The 12243-nt window shown below is 52.9% G+C and overlaps 1 protein-coding gene across 1 annotated transcript; it reads right to left on the reverse strand.

Annotated features, from left to right (window-relative positions):
* On the reverse strand, nt 1–8809 carry GNAT2 (guanine nucleotide binding protein (G protein), alpha transducing activity polypeptide 2). The gene is made up of 8 exons (XM_006762975.2): nt 8552–8809; nt 7096–7138; nt 6029–6170; nt 4975–5132; nt 3589–3717; nt 3267–3396; nt 2250–2403; nt 1–1602 (listed from the first exon to the last, which is right to left on the reverse strand). The coding sequence occupies exons 1-8, from the start codon at nt 8667–8669 to the stop codon at nt 1412–1414; spliced, it is 1065 nt and encodes a 354-aa protein (XP_006763038.1). The 5' UTR covers nt 8670–8809; the 3' UTR covers nt 1–1411.
* Nucleotides 8810–12243: the final 3434 nt, after the last annotated feature.

Consider the following 12243-nt stretch of genomic DNA (forward strand, 5'->3'; position numbering starts at 1 on the left):
TTGCGGACGCCAGGACCAACGATCACCAGCTGTCCAAGTACCAAAAAATTATGCTTCCGAACTCGCTCGATGTCGATTCCACACGTAGAGCAATCAGGCTGCTCTACGTGTGCCACTCACGACAGAAGGCCTTTTTTTTGGCTTAAGCTTTTAAGTGGCAGTAGGCAGAGGAGTTTTCTTTCATTCTCCCAAGTGGGTTTCCTTTCAAGGATTCAGACTAGTGAATGAATCCAATTTTAACAGCTGCAGTGTCGTCTTCAGTGTGTTTCTAGCTCATATGGTTCCCCAGTATCAACACTGCTGGTAGCAGCCTCGGTGTGAATGTGTGCTTCTGGCAAAGAGTGTATTTTCATCTTAATTGACACGTTCTGCGAGATACTAAGTCTTGCTGCCAAGAGCCTCCCTCACTGGTAGCTGTAAAAATGCTAAATCCACCCTTCACCGCTCCTGTCAAGATAAATGCAAGCTGCGCCTCCCCTCGAAGGCGTTGAGAGGAATAATTTGCTTAGTGGTCTGTTTGGGAAGATGTTTCCAGCCAGACATTACAGGGACCCACCCAACTGCAAAGATGTTTATTGTCTAAAGCAAGATCCGCTGCCTTTTTTATTATGAAACAAATAGCAGTTGAAATGAGAATTTTAGGCTTGCTCACTTGTTCTAGATTCTATGGTAGAGGAGTAGCAGCAATAAAATCACTAATACTCCAAGCTTACTTAGAAAGTGCCCTGTATAGCTGAGAAACAGTTACCTATAGATAAAGGGAACTCGGTCTTTTGGGGGGCAGAGGGGTAGTCTGCTTAATAAAATGATTGTTCTTCTATATGTGCCTTCAAAACTAACACCTCTATTCAGTGATCTGGATGTCTGAGCTATGGCACATAGAGAGAGGTCTGTTAGTAAAAAGGGGTGGTAGGGTTATCAAGGTTTTGTTTTTAATTGATATTTGCTGTTTTGCTTGGGCTAGTTCATCAAAAATCCTGGTATTGATTGTCATAAATGGCAGCGTTTCCATAGGATTTCTTTCTGTGACTCTAACCACAGAGCCTTTCGGTGCGTTCCCTGCAGTTAGGTTTGTGATCATCAGAAGAGCCCCGTGAAGTAGTAGAGGAGTTCCCTTCACTTTACAGGTGAGGGACTCGAGGCCTGAGAAATGAAATGTTTAAGTTTTACAGCGAGTTGCAGAACCGGTCCTGGAGCCTGGGTCTTCTGGCTCCTGGCCTCGGGCTCTTTAAACTCACTGGCTACGCTGCTTTGGAAAGAATGTGAGAGACCGTCCAGGCATGTATACCTCACCGCCAAGGGAGCACGCGTTCATTCCCCATCGCACGGTGTCGTGACCGGACATTTTCTGCTCAAAATCGCCCAGATTCCAAGCCTGTTCGTGGAAGATACACATGGGAAGTGATGGAGATTAGAAGAGCCCGCAGTCCTTGAGGTTTTCTTTGATGATAATATCTGTAACTGCGTCAAAGACAAATTTGACGTTTTGCGTGTCCGTGGCGCAGGTCATGTGACTGTAGATTTCTTTGACATCTTTTCGCATGTTGAGGTCAAGGAACTGGCTCTTGATATAATTCCCTGCATCCTCATAAGAGTTGTTCCCTGGTTTTCCAGAAAAATAGTGAAGAAATGGGATAAATTAACCCTTAGTTGCTCACTTACTTTTTAGGTGACTGACTTGACCCTCAAAGTATTACGAGTCAAAACAAACGCTGTTTTGAAGGGAAGGCCCCTCCTGTACTGCACTCCAGTGTTTGAGCAAAGAAATTGAGGTGAGAGCTGCCTATGTCTCCACCCTCGGTTTCTGGTAGATTCCTTTGGAATAGGCAGTCGGTGGCTCTCCTGCATCTGACATCTGCTCTGTTCCAGAGACACCTGAATGTAAACCTACCTCTATCCACTGAGCTAACCAGCTAGGGCGACGATTCTTTCTCATCATTGATGTTTCTAACTCTCCCTCCCTCTCCCTTCCTCTCTCAAAGCAGTAAAAAATAAACTTGAACAACCTGGAACTGGATGCCCAGGTTTCTCACTGAGACAGCCAAGTGTCACTTGGACATCACAGTGCTCCCAAGAGGGAGGAGAGCTAAGGGAGAAGGAGTCATCAACTTGGCACAGGCAGGGGGGTTACTGAGTGCTCCTCGGAGACAAGTTCCTGCCTGTCTCCTTGGTGTGGGGCATGGCACCGCCAGTCATCACTACGAAAGCCTTACCTTGTCCCCAGCCCTGTCCCCAGCCCTGACACGTACCTTCATACTCTGGGAAGCAAAGGCTGAGATGCACCTTCTTGATTTTCTCCTCAAAGAGGTCCTTCTTGTTGAGAAAGAGGACAATGGACGTGGCCGCGAAGAACTTGTGGTTGCAGATGCTGTTGAACAGGTGCAAGGACTCATGCATTCGATTCTAGGGGAGGAAATACAGCAGCCACCAGGCTGGGCTTAGGGGATGGGTGTTTGCCGCCTGCTCTGGAGACACGAGTGCAAATGCCAAAAGCAAGATAGGGAACAGCTTCTCTCTCTAGAACAGCCAACAGACTGGCTTCCTCCTGCTCTTCCTATCCTGGCCGAGTGACGGGGAGGATCGTCGCGCTTTTCTGGGTCTGTCTCCCTAGCTCGTAGGGTTTTACACAGGTTAAATGAGGTCATGTATGGAACGTGCCCGTGATCGTGATGGCCACAAATGTCACGCAGGTCTTTGGGAGCCAGGGCACACTAAGGATTGTGACGTCCCCACGCGCTACTGACCCAGGGTTGAGACTGGGCTCTTGTTAGCATGTGCCCATTTGCGTCTCCAGGATGGTTGTGATGGGCTCTGTGATGGGGTCCCGGGTCTCAGTTTGGGCAGGAATGTAAATGGTGCCGAACGGTGAGGGCGGGAGAGCCCGGTGCCACACCACAAGCACTTCTGCCATTTCCTTCTCTGAGCGCCACTTTGAACGAGGAGAACGGGGGCTGTGTATCTGCAGAGCCCAGAGGGGCCCGGGCCAGCCTGGTCTCGGGGAGCAGGCCATTGGGGTCTTGAAGGATGCTCCTAGCTAACTTGGCTCCATCTTTTCATCTCATGAGAAAGAAGACAAACGTAACGTGCAGCCTGTGGTCATTGCTAAGACGCCTGCAAAACCCTGTCCGACCTCGTAGACTTGAAGAGGTCTTGGGAAATGAGTGGCCCTGTGAGGCGTTTCGCCAGAAGGTATCTAGGGTGCCCGGATGGAACGTGATCTGAGGAGAAGGGAGAGAGCTTGGAGCAGGGGCTAGGAGGCCACTCACCACCTCGTCGTCTTCCACCAGCACCATGTCGTAGGCGCTGAGGGCCGCGCAGAAAATGATGCACGTGACTCCCTCAAAGCAGTGGATCCACTTCTTCCTCTCCGACCTCTGCCCTCCCACATCGAACATCCTGAGGGCGGAAAGCTGTCCTCCAGCATGTGCAGGGACAGCCCCCAGGTCTGGTGCCCACCCCCAGGGAGGGCAGCAGGTGGCAGTGAGAGGGCCAGGGAAGGACACGGATTCAGGTGGGCTTCCGTGAAGGTCAGGATGCACGCCCGTGCCCTCTGATGTCAGAGGTGCTTTCGGGGTACCATGTTCTCACCTGAAGTTCAAGTCTTTGACGGAAAACTTGGTCTCGATGATGCCTGTGGTTTTGACTCTGGATCGCAGCACATCTTGCTCACTGGGGAGGTAGTCGGGGGCCGTAATCCGGTCTAGTTGGTTCAGGTAGCTATAGAACAGTGGTTGGCGTCGGTGACATTAAATTTTCACAGCGAAGGCCAGGAAAGGTCAAGAACCTTACCCAAAGGCATACAACTAACATGGCGGTAGAACCAGGACTAGAATCCAGATTGCTAAAGCCAGGGTTCTTCCCTTCCGGTCCTCAGGTCTCCTCACCAGAGACAGTGTGGCCTGGGCTCGGGCCACGTCCGTTTGAGGCAGCGGTTCCGCCCCATTGAAGTCACGTCAGGTAACTTCCATGCATTTCCTCTGGCTAAAGGGTTTTCTAGACTCTCGAATGAGGTTTGGTGGTTTTAAAGGTGCCAGGAGTTCCATCAAAAACATAGGAGTGGGTTAGGAAACTAGCACACATGAGACACGAGTCACTGCAACGTTTATATCCTGAACCGAGTTGGGGGAACCGTTGACATATTGGGGAAACTTGAATGAACACTGACTTGGCTACTTGATGACATTAAGGAATTTTAAATATTTAGTTGCAGTGATTATGTGATTTGTTTTTAAAAAGAGCCCTTATTTTTAGAGATTCATAATGAAATGTTTAGGATGAAATGATAGCATATCTGGGATTTACTTCAATATAATCCAGTGGGGGATGAAGATAAAATGAAATAAGAGTGGCCATGAGTTGATAACAGTGAAAGCCTGGTGATGTAGTGTATTCTACTTTTGTATATGTTTGCCAGTTACCATTTTTTTAAAAGTTCAAAAAAGAAGGTGGTGGCAGGAGGAAGGCAGATGTGAAGTGAGGGGACCGAGAGAAAGAGAGAAGGAAAGTTAACACCGGTGCCTACTGTATGCCAGGAATTTCACGTTTACATTCTCACTTGAACCTGGCTGGCGTGGCTCAGTAGTTGAGTGTTGACCTATGAACCAGGAGGTCACGGTTTCAGGACACATGCCCAGGTTGGGGGTTTGATCCCCAGTGTGGGGCATGCAGAAGGCAGCCGATCCATGCTTCTCTCTCATCATTGATGTTCTATCTCTCCCTCTGCCTTCCTCTCTGAAATCGGTAATAAATAAATAAATAAATTAAGCAATAGGGAGCGTGGGAGCTGTGGCCCATGTCCTGACCTAAAGGCATTCAGTTCCGAGCACAAGTAAAATACCACTGAGGCCCAACAGGCAGCAGGCCAAGTTCAGCCCCTGGGTCTCCCAGCTTTCAGTGCCTGGAACTTCAGGCCAGTGTGAGGTCTCCTCGAAGGTGACGGACGCCTCATCCCGCCCCGTCCCCAGCGAGCCTTACTAGGCCGCCGAGTCATTGAGCTGGTACTCCGCCGCTCTGTCGAAGCAGGCCTGCACCCCGCCGTCCTGCCACAGCCTCCTGATCACCTCCACCAGCTCGGGGGGCATGGTGCCCTCCTCCAGGGAGTCGGCCAGGTTGTTGAGCTGCCGCCCGTCATCCTGTAAGGCAGAAGCCTGGCTGAGAACCACAGGGAGTCTCTGGGAATTTTGCTGGAAGGGCAGCACTTTGCATCGCTCCCAAAGCCTCCTGAGCCGGAGGCAGTGTCCAGGGCAGAGTCCACCTAAGAACACTAATTGCTGAGTGGGCTTCCGAGATGCAGAGGGTGGCCATGCACCCAGTCCTGGGGTGCCCACCGGAGGGCAGAGGGCCCAGGGGCTTCCTCTGGGTGTCTCCATCCTCCACCCTTAGGCCAGAGCATGCGCCCCAGCACATGCCCGCTGCTTCGTGGAGACCGTGCGTTCGCAGGGCAGACTGACGGAGAGGTGGGCACGAGGGAAGGCAGCAGCCTGTCACCTTTGTGAGGTGTAGGAAAAGGCCAGCCCTGGAACGAGGGATCGAGCTTTTAACAGCCCCACGGCCGGGCGAGGAGCCCAAGGAGCTATTTAAATGGTAGAGTAAGGCAAAGAAAACATTACAGTAAAGGTAGGGAGTGCAGCCCAGCTGGCGTGGCTCAAGGGTTGAGTGTTGACCTAGGAACCAGGAGGTCACGATTCGATTCCCGGTCAGGGCACATGCCTGGGTGGTGGGGTCGATCCCCAGTGTGAGGCCTGCAGGAGGCAGCCAATCAATCATTCTCATCATGGATGTTTCTCTTTCTCTCCCTTCCCCTTTGAAATCAATAAAAACACTTTTTTTTTAAAAAAAAAGCAGAATTGCATGCTTCTCCAGATGTGCACCCGCCTTCCAAACTAAAAAGATTGGAAACTCAGCAGGTGGGATTCTAGTTACACCAACTTTTCCGACCTGTGGTTCCTCCCAGCCTGTTGGCCGCTGGTCTGCTGCTTGTTAGCCTACCTCTCCCTCCAGGCTTACCCCCATCCCGTCGGGCACCTACCGCACAGCTCAGCTGGGCATAGTCGATGCCCAAGGTGGACATGGCGCGGACGATAGCCAGGATGGACTGCAGCACGTTGCCGTAGATGACGGACTTGTACTCCAGGCATTCCTCCGGCGAGTAGCCGTCCTGGTGAATGATCCTGCGGGGAGTGCGCCCGGCCCTCAGCGGGGCCTGAGCAGCCAGGCCTAGGGGCTGCGGATCCGGGAGGCTCTACAGCTGTGGTTCCCAGTGTGGGCACGCCCCACAGGGGGGCAATTCGAGAATGGGGTATTCACAGTGCATTTTTTTCATTTCTTACGGTTCTAGGGGCCTCATATACAGTATATAAATATATATATTGTGCCCCGGCCGGTTTGGCTCAGTGGATAGAGTGTCAGCCTGCAGACTGAAGGGTTCCAGGTTTGATTCTGGTCAAGGGCACGTGCCTGGGTTGCGGGCTTGATCCCCAGTCAGGGGCGTGCAGGAGGCAGCCAATCGGTGATTCTCTCATCATTGATGTTTCTCTCTCTCTCTCCCTTCCTCTCTAAAATCAATAAAAATATATAAAATATATGTATATATAGTATTGTGATATATTTATGCATTTCAGTTCTCTATTATATGTTTTGAAACTTTGCTATTTTTTCATATCACTTCATGGTTTTTTTTAAACAGTTTTTTAGGCCTTTCTTCCCCAGTACTTCAGCTGTCCTTTTGTTCTTTTATTTTGTCTTTCATGGGTGTCGTGTTCTTTGGAAGCTTGTTTAGACCAACTGAATGGCCTTTCAGGCTTCCTCCACGTGAGTAGGATGCACTTTTTGAACAGTAAGAATTCTGTGTCGGGGGTTGGGGGGGCATCAGGGTTTTAGAGACGATTAGATGGGGCGTGGCCAGAAAGGCTTGGAACCACTGCTCAAAGGTCATAAGAACCTGATCTCTGTTCCAAAGTGGAGAGTTAGAGGCAAGGGGTGCAGAGGGGCGTGGGTCCCTTCTGTTCTTGACATTGGGGTTCCTTAGGCCCAGGCGCCCCTCCTCCCCTCTGCCGGCCCTGCCACTCCCTCCCCGCCCGGTCCTTGCTCACTCACTTCATCTGCTTGACGATGGTGCTCTTCCCCGACTCCCCGGCCCCTGCGGGAGAAGTGCTCTTGCTCCAGATGTGCACCCGCCTCCCCCCCTGTCCGCCCCTCCCCCCTATGGGCACAGCACGGGGAGGAGGGCCTGCCAGCCTGAGCTCAGGCCATGCACAGAGGGGTCCTCGGCTCCGCACGGTGGGCATGGGCGTCTGGGCTGGGCTTCTTGGTTGGGGAGGGGTCTCCCACGCATTGAGAATGTCCAGCAGGGTTCCGGGCCACCACCCGCTGGCCGTCAGTGGCACTCCATGCTGACAGTCAGTCGTGACAGCCACACGTGCCACCAGACATTTCCAGATGTCCCCATGGGCGGGGCGGGGGCAGCCTCCTTGGAACCCGGATAGGATATTCAGGGAATTCCTTGACCACCCTCTTCTCTCCGACCCTTTCACTCAGGAGCGAGAACTCGGGCAGGATTGGAGGGAGCTGGATCCCTTCACTGAAATGCTGTTTTTTTCCATCGTGGTGTTGCCGTTATTGACAAAAATGCCCTAATATTCTCCTTCATGCTCCGCTCTCCCTCCATCAACACCCACAACCCTCCGGCCCTCCCCCCCACCTGGGCTGCTTGCTCTAGTCTAAGCGGCTTATCCTGAAGGTGGAAGAAACTGATTAGGCTTAAAAGATCCCAGCTGGCCATGCTCTTCCCCTGCCTCCCTCCTCGGTGCCCAGGGGCAGAGGTGTGCTCCTCCAGGGTGGCCCCAGGGCCAGGCCACACGCCCGCAGGGTGGGGCGGGCCTGGGCTTGCACACCTGCCCAGCTCCCTCCGCACAGCCCCACCCGCCCAGCGGCCACTGTGGTCTTCCTGAGCCAGGCGGCCGAGCTCTCCTGTCTTGGTTCTATTTACAGCCCCGACTACTGTCTGACTGACCACCCAGGTGCTGGTCTCTCTTCAGCCCAAACCCCTCATCTGCTTAGGAGCGCCTCAGGGTGGGAGCCTCCAGCTGAAGGCCCGGCCTCCCCTGGGGCGCCTGCTCCTGCTGTTTTTACCGAGAGCGAGAAGGAGCCGGGCAAGTGGGCCCGTCCCTGCGCCTACATGACACCGACGGTACACAAGGCAGGCCTTGCACGTCCGCCATCCTCCGGGGTCCTGGACTCCAAGTCCCCTGGCTGCGTGTGGGGCCCCGTCCGCAAGCCCCGAGGTGTTGGGTTCGGTGAGGTTCAGAGATGGGCGGGGCCCTCCTGGCCCTGGTTCTGCTCCTGGTCCAAGGACTAGCAGAACCATCCCAGCGGAGCTTTGGCATCTGGATCTAGAGCTCCTGACCCCCCAGCCCGAGACTGGAATGGGAGCGGGACAGGGACCTGCCTGTCCTCCCGCCTGTGGGCTGGGCTGGAGCCCATCTCCGCCCAGACTCCGGCTAAGCTGGACGGAGCGGGCCTTCTCCTCCTGGCTCATCTCCCACCGCCTCACCCAGCAGCAGCAGCTTGACGGTCTTGGCCTCCTTGTCTGCGTCCTCCTGCAGCTTCCGCTCTAGCTCCTTGGACCGCTTGGCCAGCTGTCTGTCCTCAGCACTGACTCCGCTCCCCATCGCCCCCTGTCTCCTCCGGCAGCTTCTCCTCTGGGGTCTCCGGGTCTGGGAGGAGGAAGGTAAGGGAGCAGTAAACTGGGGTGGAGTGTCAGATCCGCAGGCCTGAGAGGCGGGACTGCAGGGGCCTGGGGAGGGAGGTCTCTCCCTGCCCCAGCCGGAGAGCTGCTTAGGCTGGGGATTGCGGTCTTTACATCCTGCGCTGTGAATGGCCAAGCCAATTAAGAGCTCAGTATGGCAAAGGGCAAAGACTCCGTGTTTCTGTGACCAGGGAGGTCGCCTGCTGGGTTCGGACACAGGAGAACAGGGTGCGGGTGCTGGGGATCTGGAGTAAGATAGCGGCTGCCCCTCCTTTTCAGGGGCTGACCCCCTAAAAGTCTCTTTCACAGAGATTCTGGGGGTCTTGTTTCAGGCACCGAAGCACACCCCTCCCGTCTTCCATCACCGCAGGCGGCCCTGGCGAGGGCTTTTTGTTTGGGGAGCTGCCCTTCCTTGGGAAGATTAGCAATGTTCTTTCCAGCCCGGCTGGCGTGGCTCAGTGGTTGAGCCTTGATCTATGAACCAGGAGGTCAAGGTTGGGTTCGAGTCCCAGTCAGGGCACATGCCCGGGTTATGAGCTCAATCCCCAGTGGGAGGCATGTAGGAGGCAGCCGATCAATGATTCTCTCTCATCATTGATGTTTCTCTCTCTCTCCCTCTCCCTTCCTCTCTGTAATCAATAAAAATACATTAAAAATAAACAAGAAATGCAGACACTGAGGCCTTACCCCAGACCTTCTCAGAAGCTCCCTTTTTGGCAGGATCGCAAGTGATTTCAAGGACAGGGAAGTGCCCCCCGGGGAGGCCAGGGCCTTGGTGTTCCCTCGCACCTGCCTAATGATGAGACTCGCCTGAGTGCGTGTATTTCATCAGAACCCCGGTGCCACCGATGGGAAGGAGAGCATCTGATTTCAAAGATGTTCAAATGTTATACGTTTTTAAAAGGGTGTGCTTTAGGATCCATAAGGTCCAGTAATAATGCCAATTCCAGAGCCTGAGCAACTGTATTTTACACTAATATAAGGAGTTATCGTCACATAGCAAGTTTGAAAAGCCCTGATCCAGAACAGTGGTTCTCAACTTTTGGTGTGCATTGGAGTTGACGTAAAGAGCTTTTTAAAAAATATTTTATTGATTTTTTACAGAGAGGAAGGGAGAGGGATAGAGAGTTAGAAACATCGATCAGCTGCCTCCTGCACACTCCCCACTGGGCATGTGCCCACAACCAAGGTACATGCCCCTGCCCGGAATCAAACCCGGGACCCTTGAGTCCGCAGGCCGACGCTCTATCCCAAGGGTGGGCAAACTTTTTGACTCGAGGGCCACAATGGGTTCTTAAACTGGACCGGAGGGTCGGAACAAAAGCATGGATGGAGTGTTTGTGTGAACTAATATAAATTCAAAGTAAACATCATTACATGAAAGGGTATGGTCTTTTTTTTCAATAGTTTTATTCATTTCAAACGGGCCGGATCCGGCCTGCGGCCGTAGATTGCCCACGGCTGCTCTATCCACTAAGCCAGACGGGTCAGGGTGATGTAAAGAGCTTAAAAAAAAATATATTGATTTAATTGGTCTGGAATGCAGTCCAGACATGAAGACTTTTCTTTCCTTTTTTTAAAAAAAATATTTTTTTATGGATTTCAGAGAGGAAGGGAGAGGGAGAGAGAGAGATTGAAGAGAATCATTGATCAGCTGCATCCTGCATGCCCGCCACTTCCCCCTCCCCCCCACTCTCCCCACTGGGGATCGAGCCCAAATCTGGGCATGTGCCCTGACTGGAAATTGAGCCTTGACCTCCTGGTTCATAGGTTGACGCTCAACCACTGAGTCACGCCGGCTGGGCCAGGCATGAAGATTTTTAAATTGTCTCTATGATTCTAATGTGCAGCCAAAGCAGGGAACCATTGAGCTCAAAGGATTTCACTTTCTCTGTCCTTTTTGAGCTGGGACAGTGCAGCGGTGGCCTGTGGGACTGAGAGAGGGGGAGGTAGGACCTCGGTCTCCCACCTGCCAGGAACCCCGAGCACCTGCCGACCATCTTGCTCCTCCTGCCGCCCCGCAGCTGTGTATCTGGGGATCTGAGAAGCGCTGGGCCTGAGCCCAGACTCTGGGGCTGATGGAGAACTAGGCAGCCACCAAGGTGCCGTCCACGGTGACCGTGTTTTCAGTCAAAAATGGACACGTGCTCAGCGACAAGGGAAAACAGGAGCGTGCCCTAGAAATGGTGACTGTCCTGGAATCTTGGCTATAAGGTTTCAGTGATACCTGCCCTAGCCTACCCACAGTATTGGTAACTTACACTGGGGCCAGAGCTGTGCTGTGCCCTGCACTATTCCCAGCCAGGAGCAGCCAGGGACTGTACTAACCAGTTTATGGGGCTCAGATCAATTCATTCTCACAGTAACTTCAAGCTGAGTGCTCTTGTCCCCATTTTACAGGCCGGATAACTGAGACTTGGGGGTTAAGTCACTTGTTCAAGGTCACAAAGCTTAGTAAACAGACATACCACGTTCTCTTTCTATTGCCCCGGAATAAACGGCCAAAGAAAGAACACTTGGGAAAAAACAAAAAACAGGCAAACGCAGGATCTTAATCACAGCTGCCCGTGCCTTGTTAAAGGAACCTGACTTGTTTCACAACCGGGGAAAATGCTTAGCTTGTTCCTTTTTCAGCTGCCACCTCTGCAAACTTCCGTGCTGCTTCTGCATGCTTCCTGCTTGCTGGCTCCCCTTCCCCACGACTAAGCCTAGCAGGGGAACTCCTGATCCTCACCTGGTCTGCTTGCACAGACCCGCCACTGCGCATGCACCAGTGGCCTGCCTCGGTCTCCAGCTCCTGTACCTTCCCTGTGGCAGCTCTCCTTTATCATCGCATTTGGGTTCAGTGCCCTGGTGGAGTCGTTAGAGCATGTAGGTGCCATTCCCATTTCAGAGGGGAGAGAACAGAAGCAGAGAAAGGTGATCCTCATAGTGCTAATGGCATTGGGGTTTGGGGGTTCCTCAAGACAGAAATCGAGAGGAAACCCCAGGGAAATCTCCAGACAGATTTTATTAAGCTTACACTTGAGCACAAGGGAAGCAGTACGGAGCTGGCTTCATGGCTGGCTCTGTTTGGCCGCTTTTGTAAGCTGGGGACAACGCGGGCTTGTGCAAAAAGAAAGATGGGCTTGCTGGAAAAGGCGGCGGGTGAAGGGTTCAGGGGGTGGAATTTAACATGTCAGGGTGGGGTTACTTCCTCCTTCTTTTGGGTTGCTTGGCAACAATCTCCGGCCTGTGCTGTGGGGGCAAGATGGTGGCGTTGCTCATTATCGCCACCGCTGGAAGGTTGCATAGCGGACAAACCTTGATCAACTGAGCATGCCCAGATGTGGTTTCGACATCGTCTGGCCACCTGGTCTTAACTTGTCTTCATGGCCATCTGGTATATTTTCATTCCTGGGCCCAAGTCCTTATCCTGCCTCATTTCCCCCGGGAGGTTTTATCCTCCTTATTCTGAAGGGATTAGGGTCAGAGGTCTCCGGTGACTGCTTCCTGCT

Source organism: Myotis davidii, unplaced genomic scaffold (assembly GCF_000327345.1).
Source record: "Myotis davidii unplaced genomic scaffold, ASM32734v1 scaffold217, whole genome shotgun sequence".
NCBI classification, from domain to species: domain Eukaryota; kingdom Metazoa; phylum Chordata; class Mammalia; order Chiroptera; family Vespertilionidae; genus Myotis; species Myotis davidii.